This window comes from Seriola aureovittata, chromosome 14 (genome assembly GCF_021018895.1).
Source record: "Seriola aureovittata isolate HTS-2021-v1 ecotype China chromosome 14, ASM2101889v1, whole genome shotgun sequence".
Taxonomy (NCBI): Eukaryota; Metazoa; Chordata; class Actinopteri; order Carangiformes; family Carangidae; genus Seriola; species Seriola aureovittata.
The window spans coordinates 3,907,336-3,925,812 of NC_079377.1; the positions used below are offsets into that span (position 1 = coordinate 3,907,336).

The 18,477-nt window shown below is 39.2% G+C and overlaps 1 protein-coding gene across 8 annotated transcripts in view; it reads right to left on the bottom strand.

Moving 5' to 3' along the window:
* The window catches only part of smap1 (small ArfGAP 1), a 113,627-nt gene extending 95,352 nt beyond the window's left edge, over positions 1–18,275 (bottom strand). For all 8 annotated transcript variants that reach the window (XM_056395343.1, XM_056395342.1, XM_056395341.1 and 5 more), the window contains exon 1: positions 17,974–18,275. In XM_056395343.1, the coding sequence (XP_056251318.1) occupies positions 17,974–18,091 (118 nt within the window). In that variant the 5' untranslated portion in view covers positions 18,092–18,275. The remainder of the gene's footprint in view (positions 1–17,973) is intronic.
* Positions 18,276–18,477: the final 202 nt, after the last annotated feature.

Here is an 18,477-nt window from a genome sequence, read left to right on the forward strand (position 1 = left end):
ACTTGATTATAGTTGCTGCAGTTTAAAAAATATCTTTCTCTATAAAATCACCAGCGTGCATTATCAGAGGTATCTGCAATTTTATAAGAAAATGTGCACACATACAAATTTAAGGAAAAACCTCTTAGTGAGGTGTTGGACCACCATGTACCACCAGAATAGCTTCAGTGCTCCTTGATATTGACTCTAAAAGTCTCTGAACTCTACTGGAGGATGAACACATTCTTCCTAAAGACATTCTCTCATTCTGTGTTTTGATGATGGTGGTGGAGAGCGCTGTCTAACACGTCAGTCAAAAATCTGCCATAGGTGTTCAACTGGGTTGAGATGTGGTGACTGTGAAGGCCATAACATATGATTCACATCATTTTCATACTCATCAAACTGTTCAGTGACCCTTTGTGCCCTGTTTCTCCACTCATTTTTGTCTGGGTCTTTATTTTTATATTAGATGTACAAGTCATGTGATTAAATGCCCTGTCTTACACCCGGCGCAAAGCTGCAGGAAGCACAACACAAGTGTCTTTGCTACTTTCAGACCGACACAGTTATCACTTTCCCATCCAGCTACGACATTGTTTAAAATGCACTTGTGCCCATCTGTGCGCCCATGGGGGTGTTGTACCTAAAACAAGGTGTGGTCAGGTGCATTGTTGGAGCATTGCTGTCTTGAGGCAGCGGAAATGGATTGCGTGATTGACCAACAAAAACCTGGTGTGAAGTCAATGGTGCAGTTTTTCACTGTTATTTTAAGGCTGCATCCTGAAAAATTGTACAGCTTTTGGTATTAGGATTGGCATTGTCAAAGCACACTGCAGTGCAATTACATATGACTGTTCACTGTGTTTACCTTTATTAAATTGCCTGAAAACAACACTAGACTGCACAATAACCACACACACCTCTACATACTTCAGACTGGTCGGTTATAACTTGAAATAACCACATGGAGACACCCCCACAGTCTATGCACCTAAGACATGCACTTTGCACATTGCACATTGCACTTGGCATTTAATATCAAAATTTCAACTGAGGGTACAAAATGAGGGTGCAAAATATTACACTGAGGGTGCATTGCACCCATAATTTAATATTTTGCACTCTTGATCTGTTGTGAAATCCTGCTATAGACGGTCTTTTCATGCACTTTCACTGTGTGTACAAGCAGATCCAGATACTCTGCAGGAGGCGTTTTTTCTTATTACCTGGCAAATACGCCATTATAGCAATCTGCCCAGTTGCACCTGGCTTTTAAAGGGAATGGGAGATGGCACTCTGAAACACGCTCAAAACATTCCCATGATTAATTAAGAGACTAAGTACAACCCTTCTGAATGAAGTGCTTGGTGCAGCGACCATTTTTTCTGCCATTAAACTAGCAAAATTGGACACACCCAAAATGCACTTTCTACGTGTGCTTTAGATCATGACCTTTGGACTTTTAAAGTGGGGCCCTTAACTTTTTAAGATTCCAATTTCAGTTACAAATTCAGTCTTTAAAGGCAGAGGAATTATAAAATGATCAATGTTTTTATTGAATGTAATCTCAATTACTTTCATTTAGTGATTAATAGTTTTAATCCAATGTGACTATGATTAAAAACCTATTTCCAAATATAAAAGGTAATATAATAAAAATGGCCCTTTTAGCTCATTGAAAGCAGCTTTGAATCCAATAACCTGGTTTCAAAAGCTCAAGGGCAACAGGTTTTTTTTACCCATAAACATAAACCTGAAAAAACAGAAAACAAGAAAATGTCCACATTATCCATTATATGATCTTAACAAGTTTCAGAGCACAGAGGTGAAACCAACTTCATTTTGAAGAAGTTGGATTTAGCATCTTTGCCTTCCACTACTACTAGTAGTGGTGACATAGAGGAGGAAAAGAAGACACAGGCCCGTGATCAGGCTGGACAGATCCACAAGAAGTGAAAAACCTCCGGGCATACACAGTCAACACTTTGATTGACTCAGGCTTTGATACTTTCACAGTATTAATATAAAAGCTAGACCTGCTTTATAATCAAACAACACATGGACATCTGCCTTTAGACTGTATGGGACCTTTAATTGGCTAGCTAGCTACAGTTGATAAAATCTGGCAGGTTTAATTTCAGCTGCCAAAATCAAATCAGTGATAGGCTAAAAATGAGAAGTAGCTTTTCTGTAACTGTGTGAAGTCAATGTTTCAAAAGTGACTAAGGATTACACATGGTAAATTCAGCATCATTATCATTATATGTACATAAATACCATACAATGGCTTAACAGACATAACAACAGTAACAACGAAAGAAGTAGTTTTGTGAAAAATGAAAAACTGAGAGCGTCTGAGAGAAGGTCAGACGCTTTACTTTCACACCTCCTTAAACCAAGCCAATCACTGCATAACGTAGGCATGATTGTCAGCTTTTCTGTTGGAAAATGACAAAGAGTGTCAGATACAGCTCCGCCCAACTCCACTATGGAAAAGAGGGTTTTCAGAGGCTGTGAGACAAGCTGACAAGTGCTTTGTCTGAAGCATACGAAGGCCGTTAAACTCAGAGAAAGCCAGAACATTAACACCCTCGTGCAATCTCTTGAAAATATCTGAGTTCAGGTTTAGATTCCCACAGAAATCTATCATCCAAATGCGTCATCCATCATACATAATGTAGTACAAAACAACCCCAGCTCTGCCAAAGCTCCATGGGATAAATAGGAAATGGCACAGAAATGACAGTCAAATCATTTTAATGTGCTCGTGGCTACAGTCCCTCAGTGCCATCTTTGGCTCTACCCAGACCATGAAGCTTACTATCAGTCAATTTGATGACTGAAAGCGACTTTGAACACGGAACATGCAAAGGATCAACCTTTATTGATCCGGGCTACATAATAGTGGTGAGGCCAGGCCAGTTGGATGGCAGCAGGAATGCATGCAGTCCAGTGGGCTTGTCGGTCTCGGGTAAGAGCATCAGTGTGTTAATGCGGTGGCACTAATGCGCTAGACGGCCTAAAGGAGCATTAAGGCAGGGATGACTGAGTGTTAAGCCTAAATCAAGCAGCTCAGCCATTATAAGCTGGACTCTATCTGCTGGATATCTATCAGTATGGACTGGACCTCACTTTGGTTTGTTCTAAGATAACCTCTTTCAAAAGGTTCTCCAAAACAAATGCATATATTCTTCTCAGCAAAGTCCTCATCCACATAGACTGTAGACTGTAGAGCATCCAACATACAGAAACTTTCTGAACAGTAGGTTTCCACGAAGGAATCTCATTCTCTTCTGTCTACTAAGTATTTCTATTAATAAAATCAGCTGAGCAGTTCAGCAGGGTCTGATTGTATTTAGAGAAGTGAATGGCTCATACAAATTATACTCATAATATACAAGAGTCTATTATAGACAGAGGTAAGCCTTTGGACATTGTCTGTGCGCCGCATGCTAAACTATGCTGTGCTGTTTCAACTAGCCAGTCACATTTTTCTCTGCAATGATGAACAGCCTGCACTGATACAGGTGAGTCCCAGAGTCAGTGGAGGATGACCAGCAGCCCCTCTGGGTCACTTCATGTAACCTCATTAATCAACTGTTTTGGCAGCAGCCAGATTTCAGAAAAATCATTTAAATTAAGCATTCAGGTCTCTTTGACCTCAGATTCAAGAGAAAACCAAATCCTGAGAACTTTGACATGAAAACCCTTAAATGAGTTTTTGAAAGTCTTGTGTATCTAGACAATAGCCATCCAAAGTCCCACTTAAAAATATACAATAACCACCAAGCCTGTTTCCTCGACTGGAATACAAATATGCACACCAGCATCCTACAGACCCTGTCCTCTTACTGTGCCATCACTCCTCCAATCTTCTGACCACAAAAAAAAACTACAAAATGCAGAATTAACTTACTGACCAACTTTATGTAAACTGAGATTTTGCATATTTGTACACATTATCAGTTTCACTGTTTTATCCCGATTTCTACGGCCTGTTGTGTGTATGTAAATAGAGTCACTGTTCCACCATCATCATTATTTATTTATTATTTTATTCACCTGTGGTTAAAGCATTAAATTAAACAGGTTAAACCTCTTAAGTCAATTCACTTTAAACTCTTAATACTTCTACATGCATGTGCAACACAGGTTGTTACACACACTTTTGTGTAATGTTAAACTTTTGTGACAGGTGCAGTGTAATAGCAGTTGTTGGAGCAGAGTAAAGAACACTATGATTTATGAGTTCTGACCTATTGCACTGGTCTGCATCTAACAAGACTGAGTCAAAACCTAGTATATATCTGGACTACATGTGGTCAATGTGCCAAATTGAGGACGTAGTTGAAAACTGTTGTGGAACCACTGTAAACAATTGAAGTCATTGTGTCATATTTGCATTCAGCCTAGTGTTTCAGCTCTTTATCTGTTTATGTCCACGCACTGTGCTCACATATTCAGTATTTTAATACAGCTGTTGTCATTTACATTTCTGTTTCTGTTGTCATGACAACGGAACAAGACTGAAATACTGACTGAAACGCAGCCCATTAAGACTGCATGTTAACTTCCAAGCCATTTCAAAGCTGCTGCTAAAAGTCTGACAATATCACCAAACACATGAATTAAAGACAAACATGACAAACTGTGATTTCAGATATATTTACTTGTAAAATGATCACTCAGAGAGAAATTCAGAAGCGACAGAACATTTTTCTTATTTTGTATCTCACACAGCACGCAGCCTTTAGATTTGGGTCTAGGCACTTTTTTGAAAAAAGTTTCTAAATCTAGCGACAGATGCACTAAGTTCACCAGCTGCAGGCTGTAAACTCCCCTCTAATAGACACTGCTTGTGCCAATTCATTTTGAAAGAGCAACGGCCAATGGTGAACTCCAACTCAGTCACAGGTCATACAGCTGACCAATGGTGGAACTATGATTGTTATTTTTATTCATTTACTAAATCATACACAGACATTTGTGATTACAGGGTTAGCCCCAATGTTGCAGTCCAGCCAATAATCTACTATTTGACGCATGGCCTGTTTATATACTGTCCTGTTCTGAATCAAGGGTTTCAGTTGACTATCCTAGAACAACGATTACTTTTTTCAGATGTAAAAACAATCTTTCCCCTAAAGAAAAAAAAAGCTTTCAGATGAATGAATAAATTCCACTGATACATCTGATGACTATAAAGTGAATAATATGTGGATAAGCATAAACATGAGTATGTGTTCATCTGTGTCTCAGGCAGATAATTCAGATTCAGTGGCTGCTTTATTATGTTATTCATCTTTATACTTGCTCTGTGTTGAAGTTAGGACAAAAATAGACAGCTGAATTGAGTTCTCTCAGCAGACATGAGCCCCGCAGTCTCTACACACACACACACACACACACACACACACACACACACACACACACACACACACACACACACACACACACACACACAGAATACAAACACACCAGTGCTAATTTGTAGACTGCTGACCTGATTAGAACAAATGAGCTCTTCTCTCTCTCTCACACACACACACACGCACACGCACACACACACAATTTCAAGCACTTTCATGCAGGTAAGTGTGAGCACATCCTGCAGAGTGCTATAAAACAGGGCACACGCACGAGCATGCCTGCACAAAAGATACCCACATTCCAATACATTAACACACTGACACATGCAGACACACCCACTTGCACACAAATAAATACCCATGAAGATGACATACACACACACAGTTTAATAATAAATATGCATACATATTCACATGTATGCAAACAAAACTCAAACAAACAGAGTTATCTCAGCTGAGACACACACACACACAGACACACACCCTGGAGCCTTGATGAGTGACAGTGGAATTTTCTAACTGGGGGGGGGGGGGGGGCAGCTAGCCGAGCATGAAATTAAAGCCCCAACTGTCAACCTGAGGACAGTCGGGATGAGGACGGATGTGTGTGTGTGTGTCTCTGTTAAAGTGCGTGATGGTTGCATCGAGGCAGGTAGGCTATGTGACCATAGACGTCAGCTGAGGTGTCTCACTCTGTCATAGAGATCAATTTGTGATCTGGTGTTTAATCATCAGAACACATGCCGACGGCTGTTTGGACTTTGTGTTGAAACGCTCCGAAGCAACAAATAAGTGAGAAAAATAAATAAGGAACATCTGAATTTACTGATGTGATCCCTTGTGAGCTTACTCAATCAATATTTATTACAGGGAACAAAAGTCAGTGGCGAGAAACCGGAGCAGGTTCTTTCTTCAGGGACAGAGTGAAGACACAGAGTCTGAAGCTTTAAGGCTGAATGAGGCAGACTTTGTGGACTTGACTCATACAAATCCTCTGGGACTAATAACACTGCAGCCTTTATTTGTTCTGAACCACAGCACCCAGAAATCCATCTGGGCTCCTGTCATAGCCACTGTTCTACTTTTTTTATTTGTATCATCTTTTCATTTTGAGTGTAATTGCTCTTTAGATTTATACCTTTCTTTCCGACAGTTCTACTTTGTCTTAATGTCCTCTTGTAAAACACCTTGAAAGCTCAGCTCTGTAATATTTATAAGTTCTTTAAATTATGTTTGGCTGCATGAAACCAATTTAATTTTTCTCCATTTTACACCCAGGAATAAGAAACTACAGGTAATGTTACTGCATGAGGGGCAGGCAAAGAAAATAAACCATACCCATGCTAAAATTCAGCAGGATCCGCCCTTTAAAAAAAAAGGGTTAACAACCTCAATTTCCTAATTAATAAAATGTCCTCTCACTAAATCATCCGAAGGCTGCCAAACTCTTCAGCACAGGCGCGAGAGTGAAGAACGAGAGTGACGGGAAGGATGCTGAGGGGAAAATAAAGAAGCGCTGTGTTGCTCCCTGCTGGTCCATTAGAGTGACTCAGTGTCAGCAGTAATGAGGAGGAGTGGATAGACTGCCTCTACACAGAGAGATGTTTCCCTCTCTACGCAGTGTTCCTTCTTTATTATAACAAGACGAAAACCTAATAAAAACTCATCATCTCGTCTTATTGTCTGCTCTTAAACAAATACTGGAACATTATGGTTCAGACAGTGCATAAATCATGACAGATAAAAACGATATAAAAAGCGTTATTAGAGGTAATAAAGGCTGAAATAGACAGAGGGATATAAACAAGGGGGAAAAACAATTATCCACATGTAGTATCTTATGATTTCTAAATGATTCAAGAGCTTCAGAAAACCTCCAGGCCACAAGATTTAGACTCTTTTGAACTGAATTTTAAAGTCACACAACTACCACCAGAAAAGTGAAGAAAGGACTCCATCTGCTGGTGGAAGAGGGAGGTGTAGTGGATTCAGCCAGAATTAAACATACTGTATATAAAAGATAAAATATTTTTTCTCATTGTATTCAAATTCCACCACAATACCCGGACCAATGATGATCTGATCCTGCTCACAGCATTGTCTGTGTAAAGCCCGTTATAGCATATTCATAGATCTATTAAAAACACATCAGTGAGCCACAGCGCTGTGATGGGCTCCTTTAAATACCATCAACATACACATTGTAGTTTATTTTGACTCAATCCCACATACTGTACACCATCCTGCTGCTATTAAACTCAAAACAGCACCAAATGTGTATTAATCCACAGCTGAAAATAGTCCTCTGCAAAATCTACTTAACTGTATACAATATGTGTGACACATTTACAGCAGTAATATATGGGCTTGTAGTAAAAATGTCACATTTATCCATGAGTAAAATAATTAATAGTTGCAGCCCTATATAGATTCACTTCTGAAGAAAATGCAGACTTTGTTTTAAAAGGTAAATGACACAGGTTCATATAAAGGAAATAGCTTATGTGACAGTGAACATCTGTATGCAGACTGCAGCTTCTGATACCTCTCTCCTCCTCTGCAAACTATCCTGTCCTTCTCACCTTTAAAATGTGTACAATTGGAGGCTGTGGTTTCCAAAAGCATTTGGTTCCAAATGAGTGTGAGTGTGTGTGGGGGGGGCCTGTGCCAGTATTTTATGTGTGTGACAGCAGAGAGGTACCAAGGACAGGTTGTCAAAGTGCTGAGTGCCCTGCAGGCGTTTGCCAAGATCTGCTGTGCCAGCACAGAGGAGAGCGTGTGCCAGCTCAGAGCACCCCCTGCCACAAATCATAACACTGACACACTGCCAGCCTCTGTGTGTGTGTGTGTGTGTGTGTGTGTGTGTGTGTGTGTGTGTGTGTGAGTGCGTGTGCATGCGTGTGTGTGTGAGTGTGTGTGTAGCATTTGCGTCACATTGGTGAAAGGACTGTGTTAAAACCAAAGGCGAAAATTATAGTCTGGACTCTAAGTAGTGGATGGACTGAGATGCCAGGGAGGACAGGAAAATGGAATTGCAATCAATAAGGACTCCATTTCACACACATCTACACACACACACACACCAAATGTAGGGCAGAGTTTGTAGACAGTAGACAGGAGTGAGGGTGAAATTCCAGCTGAGAGACTAAGGTGAGTCACCACACTGCAGTGGTCATAGCAGGGCAGCCACACCCAGGCACACTGACTGCAGCAGGCAGTATGGAGGGTAGACGATGTTTGGTCATGCCAAGCCCTAAAACAAACTGATCAATCAAACCACCGCCCTATACTCAGAGTGGTCAATCAGCCGTGGAGTGAATGCTTGTTTAAAAAAAAAAAAATCAATAACAGCTAATACACTGCCTCTGTTGTGTTTGCAGAGCACTGCATCCTGCAGAGACATCCATGTTCAAACTCAAGGAGAGAACATGAAGTTGACAAGAACAACTCCAGGTCCACTTACAGAGTTTCAGTGGTGAAAAGCCAATGTGTATTTTAAGGTGCGGTGAAACAATGGCAAATGTTTTCAGGGATAATGACAAAAAAATTCTTAATGTTTTAGTTCAAAAAACTTAAGAAACAAATGATACTTGTGCCTATGTGTCCATGTTGCCATGGTAAAAATGTTAACCTGCTGGTAGGTCATGAAACTGACAGCTCTACACTGCAGCTGCATCACAGACTGTATCACAGTCCTGAACCATTCAGATCAATTCACATCTTGTAGGCTAATGCTCCAAAGGTTCAGCCAGGAGATTCTGACCACTATTCAATACATATGAGTTGTCAACATCACTCAACAGCTGCCTTGCTAACTGCTAACTACTGTATATCCGTCTGAAAATGGTGTGATGCAATAGTTTATCCAACAGAGACACACTACTGTGTCTTACACTGTATCTACACAGAAGGTGAAGCATGAGCAGCACGTTAGCAGCAGCAGCTCCAGTGCTCCGTGTTTATCTACACAGGAGGCGTTCAGGGACAGTATAGAGTTTTAGGTCACTCTCAAGAGGTCGAAAAGAACAGTTTCCTCCTTAATTTTCAAATACAAAAATAATTGTTTATCAAGGAGAGCACCTTGGAGACTGTGCTGTAAAAAACAAGTCCGTAGGTCATCTGTGGCGCAAGTTATTACGACCCATAGTCATGTTTTGTTGCTAGGCGACATCTAGTGGCCGTTATAATTATGACATGAGCAAAGGGAAAAGTAAAAAAAAAAAACAGAGTACATGTCAGGAGGAGGTTGTGGTGGATAGATTATTATTACACAGGAGAGCGGTGTTCAATTCCCATGTGAAAGTAGCAATTTATATTGTTTCAATTATCCATGACTGTTCAACAAAGTTAACCATGTTATTATTGTTACCATGGTAACAAAGATCGTCAAATGTTACGGATGTACTTGTTTTAACACAAGACACTATCTTCTCCTACACCTAACCAAGTAGTTTTTGTACCTATGTTATTGTAACCATGACAACCATGGTCTGGTATGGGCACTATTTCAGGAGTTACTCCTATGGGTGGTATCAGAGGGTTGAAAAAAAACACCTATATGGTCGTTCAGGTTGGAGGACTGGTTGGCAAGTGTAAGAAGTACAAGCACTGACATGCAGAGACTTCACCAAGACAACAGCCAAGAGTTTACCTGTGTAGTTCAGCAATCTCATGGATGTTAACAACAGTTATATTAAGATAAAGTTGCATAAACTTTAGAGATTGACAGGACAGACAGGCTGAATCCTGCAGGTCAGAGTTTTAAAGTGATGTAAAAGGATCTTAAAATGATGATGTCTGGAAGTTTAACTGTAGAGTCAGACAAATCAGGTGTCTGTTACTCACAATTAACAACTTCCAACCTTCCCACTGCCTACCTGCCTGAAACTGAATCAGTCACCTATTTGTCAAAGTTGCGCAGAATGGAGAAACACACACCGGCTACAGATCATTTAAACAACAACATTCAAGACTTTTTCTGTTGTTGTTGTTGAGCTTCCTCACAGACTTCACATTAATCATCTACAGGTGATTAAATGAACCAGCGACAAATGTCAATACAGTCGACACAATGATCAACAGCCACTTTATAAACCTTCCATCTCCTGCAGCTCGTCCACCCGCACAGGTGTTTTCACTGGTGTTGGCTGATCAGACCTCTTCTCAGTACAGTGTGTGGTGCTGGGGCTGTCACTGATTCAAAAAGTCAAGTTCCAACAAACTCAAACTGACACTTAATCCATTGGAATTAATTCAAACTCAACCAATACAGCAGGGTGGAGTTGGTTCAACCTCACTACAGCTCTAATCAGCCAGAGAAATCAAAAACATCCCAGTGGCTGTGCAAAGCCTATAAAACACATATCATCATTATTATTATTATTAATATTATTATTCATTTATTTATTTAATTTTATATATATATATTTTTATCATTATTGTGTAAGTTGTAGTTTAAATTGTGGCTATCAGAATTCAAATCACAATTTTGATATGAAAATGATTAATTGAAACTGCAATTTCAACATAAATATTAATTGGATTTTTACTGTGACTATCTTGATTGATGTGTCAATAAACTGACGATCTACACTTAGGTAGTTTCTACAACTTTGGTGTTGCTGTTTACATCACTATTCGAGTTTACCTAATTATAAATTATTAATGATGATAAACTGAATATGCATAAACCTCAGTGATACAAGCATCTGTTCCCTGGGCTTTTTTCTTTTGTAGTCTGTCAAATGAGATTTGGTGAGAACAACCTGTGTTCAAGTTCTTTATCATTTACACTTGAAACTGACACAGTGTCACTAACAATATGAAGGTACAGTAAGAATTTGAAAGTGGCCATGATGTGATTTCTTCACTAACCAATCTAACAATACGTTGCTGTGGTCTTACTGTAGGTATTACACATTTACTCAACACAAATAAAATCACATAATTGATTTCATGTTTCAGGCTTTTCACAGAATCATGTCTCTCCTGTATAAAAATAGCTGTGACATAGTCAACGTGACTCATAGGGCACGGCTGGGTGCTGCTGCTTTATGACTCACATAAGCAAACATGCTATAGGCTGCAGGGTGCTGTGTCACTGACTGATGGAGGAAACACAAGGCAGTGGATCAGATTTTAATGAGCTAAAAGAAAAAAATGGTTAATTACTTGATCAACTGCTCTGATCATAGAGTAAGAATCAGCAGTAACGGGACAGATACAGAATGAAACGTTTATCTATCTGTGAAAATACTGTATGAGCCTGTGTTGGAGCAACGGCCAGTGCAGCTGCGTCACACTTGAGTTGGAAATAAATCAGCTTCAGACTTGACTTGGACTCATTACACAATGACTTATGAACAGTAGGAGCCTTTTAACTGTTGTGGCTTTTATGTCGGACGCATAAGCTGCAAACAGAGCTTAAGCCTATGTTTGATTTTTACTTTCAAGTGTCTTTATTGAAAAGCAAACTTGACATTTGCTTGTTGACAGGGTTACAAGACACGTCAGCTGAGATTATTTGTTGGTTTATCTGATCTGATAGTCAGCCCCTCTCAGCTATGTTTTCCTCAGGGAGTGAAAGTCTCTGAATCACCTGCTAGATCATAAGCCACTTCATGTGCCATGTAATACTTATGCTTATGGAAATCTGATCAAAATTAAAACATTACAATAATTTCCTTGTCACGTTGTTTACAATAAACAATAGTTCCCATTAATTCTACAATGAATACATGAATAAAACCCATCCATTGCAACAGAGACACACAACTGGCAGATGTGAATCAGTTCATTTATTCATTCATTAATTCGCGCAACCCATATTACTTAATTGTTATTATGTTATGAACTTAATTAGAACTGATTAACAATTTGGAGGCTTTTAAGGACAGGTGGTTCTATTCATTCTTTTCATGTTGACGCTTCATGTTTGATATACTTGCTCTTTAGCAGCTAACCTGTTCATTTTGTAATAAAAGTGCAAATTTGGTTCATATATAACTTAATATATATATTGATTCATTTGTTACCCATAGTGCTTATCTTTAAAAGACTGCGGGGGGGGGGGCAATCCCCGCTGACATTGGGCAAGGGCGAGGTACACGTTGGACAGATTGCCACAGGTGTCACAGGACTGACAATTTAGTGTCACCAATTAACCTGCATGTCTTTGGATATTGGGAGGAAGCTGGAGGACCTGGAGGAAACCCACCCAGGAGAACTTGCAAACTCCACAGGTTTGAACCAAGAACCTTCTTGCTGTGAGGCGACAGTGCTAACCACTGTGCCGATCCCTGTCCTAGCTGGTATGTATATCCAAATTATGGTAAATTGGAGTAAAAACCTTCATGTTTTACTGTGGCTGTGTTCTATGTTAAATCTTAACTTGCATAGGCTTTCAGAGAAAAAACAAGAGCAAACACCTGTATTTACTGTATATGCAGTAAACATTTCGCAGGATGTTTTGTTGTGTCAAAGGTGGTTAAAGTGGAGAAGGACATGGGAAATGTGGATAACAGAGAAGACAAGTCATAGAACACCTACTGAATAAGTAATTCCCATTAGTTTAGGTGATTAACTACATTTAGCAATGAGCACAAACACACACGCACACGCACACACACTCACACACACGCACACACACACACATACACACACACACACAGTACTTAAGGTTTACAGGAACAATGCCCCATAAATACGGTAAATCAGCTGACATGAGAAAGAGACACATTCTCCACATTAACCACTTTAACAAAGCACAACAGCAAATACAGCCACTCTGCACCCTGCAGGCATCAGTGAAGGTTTGTTTACAAGGCTTTCATTATCAAACGATTATTTCCATTATGAAAATCATATTGACAAAAACCTTTAATTGTGTGTCCTGTCAGTCTAATCACAAAGGAAAGCCTCGGTTTGCAGAAGAATGATGTTGTGTGTGTTGAACCACAGCCAATTCAAATACTCCATTTACAGATAAATCTGACCAGTTGATTTGACATATAAAAAATAATAAACAAAATACACAAATAAATAGGGGAGTGAGAGAAGATTAAAATCCTGAGCAAATATTAACTATAGCTCAAGAAATCTACCTTCTCTTCAGCCAACTGGGGCTGTACCAGAACCAAACACCAGCAGGGGAACTAGAGACAAAGCAAATAAACTACAGACCTACAAGTCATGGCAGACACCATGTTATTAGTGTAAGACTGATGCATTCACACAGTGTCAGCAGAACGGGAAGAACAGAAAAAAATTGCCTAATTCTGACTCGGGTTCAGGCATTGTTTTAAGGTGGTAAGCCTTATGTCTGGTTCATACTTCTGCGTAGGATCAATGCAGAGCCAACGCTATTGTGGGTATTTATACTTGTGCGCCGGTGTGTCTGCATCACTCTGTATTAACAACACCAAAACGATAGTTGGCGCTGGGGTTTCCATTTCACTGTGTGTGTACTTCAAAAAAATGCTGACTGAAACTGAGCGAATCAAGCTGGAGCTGGAGCTGGAGCTAATAAACAGTTACTTTAACTTTGATTACAGCAAAGAAGAAAAGACATCTGAGGAGATGGTGTGTACGACCACTGAACTGACCGAATTTTCAGTGCTTGTCCAGTCACTTAGAGACATGGACAAGAAAAGCTACCAAGCAGAACAATCACACTTGTCACCGCGACATGTAATTACATTTCTATGGAGGTGCACGTGAGGCTACAGCATAGGGTACAGCGCAGGGTACACAGCTACGCCATATCTATGGTGTCAATTCAACGTATAAACAAGGCTTTAGTGCCAACCTTTAAGTCACACGAACTATTTTTTTTGTTGTGTTACATATTTATAGCAGCAAACCAGATACAGATAAACTATAAAATGAGCTGAATGGTTTCTATTAGAGTTGATACTGGATTTTATTTTGATACTGTAACAGTGGTTGCAGCCATTCTGCAAACAGTCTGTTGACATGTATGTGATTCAGTCAGATAAACATCTTGAGAGAACTTATTTGTATTTGTTTTCATGAACACTGGAGAGAAATATCAATAAGTGGAGAATAGTGTTGTGAACATGGAAATGTTTGAACAGTTAAATGATATGCGATCAATTATGAGCACTCCGCATTAAACTAAATAAACTGTTAAAGTTGTTTCAGACATGGTTGTTTGTATTGTGTTACTGCAACTTAAAAGATTTAAAGCCATCAGTCTCATTAAATGAACTGAGCAGCCACAACTAAGTTTGGAGTCACACCTAGAATGTAGAGACAAATCTTAATGGAAGAAAACTGAAATGGAAGCATTTGTATAAAGCAGATGTATTCAATTAGTTTTTATTCTCTCGCCCAGTCAGCTGGCCCTGTTTGCTATACATTGCTGAGAAGTAGATAATGTGACTTTGTCATTGCTTAAATAATTTGAACCAATAAAGTGGCCAAGGGATGAAATTAAACATGTCTATCATTGACAAACATGTTTGGCCAAGATTTTATCACAAAATGATGTCTGGTCTCACACACACACACACACACACACACACACACACACACACACACACACACACACACACACACACACACACACACGTTAGTTGCTGTAGCTAGTAACATTACTCCTAAACAAAAAGTCCTGCACTAAATACCATTTACTATTTGTACAAAATCATCATATGTAGTACCTCTCTCTTTCTCACACACACAGCTTGCTGGCGGCTAAGTTAACACTAGCTTACTAGTGTCTCAAGATTAACACTGAAACTGCATCTAACCCAGCAAAGGTTCAACAGCTGCAATAAATGACTGTTCTTTTTTAAATGTTTTTCATTTTATTTATTTGTCCAATAAAATCATACGTTCAACTTTATCTGCATTGAGCTGTGATTATCTACCTGCTGCTTCAGCTGCACCTCTGCTCCACTGCCATTTTCTTTTCTAATGAACTTTGACCTAGATCTAATAGCGATGTCACGGTCCTCCAATTAACCATTAAAGCTCACACTTTGGTCTGGAGGCCGCAGCCAGACCCTTCCTGGGTTTCCCAGTAACATCATCAGTGAGATGCACACATAGGCAGAAAATGACTCAAAAAGCTTACGAGGAGCTCAACATGTTTTTTTTCCTAAAACTGCACCAATCACAAAAATATTAAGTAGAAAATGTTCACTGTCTCAAAAAGGACAGCTGCCTGTTAGCTCAGAGAGCAGAATTAGCTGTTAGCTCCAATGATTTGATAAGAGTCATGGATTTCATGAAGGCTGTTGGTGGTTTTTCACTGAAACAGCAGGGATAAACACCCGTTGTAAGGTGAGACAGCTCACACTGTTACTGTGTGTTTATGGCTGTTTAATGAACATTGTTAAGGCTCTGTGTTTGACATGCCTTTAAAGTTTCAATTTGGGAATCTGTGACGGCTGATAGAGAACAGACTTATGACTGTGGATGGAAAATGTATCACGTTGTTCATAATCATGAAGCTCGGCCTGTTTACACTGCCGTCACCACTGACATGAGTTTCTGCATAAGTGTGTGTTTTGAACGCACACATATTATTTGTCTATACCTATGGAGCTAACTTTGTGTATAGCCTCATTCATCATTACAACTGCTTCTATAGCTGCTGTATCTCACTGGAATAGGTCATGTAAGCTGTCTATTAAAGGTGGCATGTGGTTATAAAATAATCTGCCATTGTAGAAGTGCGTTTTTCTCCCCAATGCTGCACACAAATCCTTGATTGTTTTTAAGCAGGAAAATAAGGGGTGCCACCATAAGGCCAAAAAATAAACATAAATACATTTCTCCCTTGTGGATTGTTTTCTAAAAGGAGAACACAGGACAAGTGATTTACACAATATAGTCATGTTATTCTGTAGCAGAAAATAACTATTTGATTTCAGTTGGACTTTAAAGCTACACTGACCATTTCTCTATGAAAACTGAGCAAACTCAGACTTTACTTAATTTAAATATAATGTGTTTGTATTGCTTCTGCAAACAGAACTGTGTGTAATCTAGGTTTAGGTTTACACCTTCAGACACAACACCAGGCTAGGATCATGAAATGCTATTTTCTATTCAGATTAACATCACGGATACAACTAAAATTTCACTTAAACAGAGAAAAAAAAGCAGCATCAGCAGCAATTTGTGGCAAATCAAGATCGAAACAGATTCGCTGACTGAGGGAGGTGTGGTACTACAGATTACACTTGTCAGATGGCAGCATAGGCATGGTGTTGACGCAAAAGGAATTTAATCTCAGTCATAGGTAGCCCCGATATGAGCTGTTCAAAATCCACTCAAAAGTCTGGGAATTTCATGCTCCCACACGTAGACCTAGGTTTAGACGTTTAGCCAACGGTCACGAACATTTGCTAGATCAATTGTTTAAAACATTATTACATTAATGTGTCATCTTTAAATTGATACAGGTCTATTCGGGTATTTCTGGCATTCATTAAAAGGCATAAAGTTTACATCTTGTTGTAATACAGTATTGTTGAATGAATTTCATGTATGCCGAATTGAAGACTGGTTCCTAACGTGTTCTGAAACATATTCTATCAAAATGTAATTTAGACTCTGTGCAATTAAATATTAAAGTTTTAAATTTTTGAATGGAGTTTGGGTGGCGGTTGCTCTGCACGAGGGCATCGCCAGTGAGATGTGAGGTGTTGGCTGCAGCTGCAAAAAACCTACAGTATATGATGCTGATGTGTTTTTCTGACATTCAACGAACGATGTACATCTCTAATTTAATGTTGCCTACACAGGACACGCATGTTTTCCGCTCATAAATAATCCAGTCAAGGACATGACACCGATACTGTCGGGCAAACCTGTGTCAAATCAGCAATAGTTAAACAATATAAAACCGGAATAAGCGGCCGTCTGATCAAAATAAAAGCACATTTTAAGAGCCACAAAAAAAACATGCATTAGTGATCAATTCAAATCACAGCATTCCTTATCATATACTCTGTTGCTAGTATTCAGTGTAATTTCAACTATAAACCCCGTTTTACATAAATAATCATAATAATAAGGCTAGTCCAAGTGTTAATTCATAGCTCATAGCTCGCCTGAATTTACAATACATGTATAACAATATCATTAAAATACTTCACTAATATACTTAAAATATACTTAAAATACTAATAATATAATTATCTGCCAACATGGCACATTACTTGTGACATTTCCCACCTCATTTTTTTTTATTGTTAAAAAAAAGTAATGCAAGCACCCAATGAGGATTTTACTTTGAAAGTGCCAAACGGAAGTTATACGTATTTTGTTGCAACTTGAACAAATATCGCTAAATATTATTCATTTTGTCTTAATTCTGACTGGACAAACAATAACCCAGAATGTTTGCATTGTACAATACAAATATACGCAATGAAAAAAATAATTTTAATCCGTATTACGCAATTTGTTATTCAGCAACAAGGCTGAGACGATGTGAGCCTAGCTAAACATAAGTGACTCCCATCTCAATAACGTTGCAATATGTTGCTAGTTTTAGCAAGCCGTTAGCTACCAAGTTCCCACATCATTTCATCTTTTCGCCCTCACATTTCTGACAGAGGTTTACAGCAAAGACTGTCAGGGTTACCTTTTGCCTCACAGTCAGCACAGTACTTGTTGTCTTCTTCTCTCAGCAGTTTAGACAGAATGGCCTGATGCTGCTCATTCAGTTTCTGGGCTTTTTCTCTCTCTGATCGTGTCGTCATTTCGCCAAAGTTTGGAAGTTAGTCCTGCTTGTTTAGAGCCGATAAAAACCACGGAGTCCTCAACTTGTCTTAGAAAGGGTGGGACATCCCCATGTAGCCGCACAGTACCGCCTGTATTCAGTTAGCTTGCAACCTGCTAGCAAGGTAATATGGATCCAGGGCAGCATCATCCCTGCTGCCTTCAAGAATGTCGGAATTTTACAATCGCGCTTGAATCAGAATCAGCATAAAACGGAAATAATTCCAGTAGACAGAGAGGAGATGGGGACACTGGTAATGGTTGTAGTAATTATCAGTAATTGCAAATTGTAAATTCTGATTTTATCCAATATTAGTGTGTCTAAATATTATGCAGGAGCAGCATCTTGTTTTGAAAGTCTAATTGG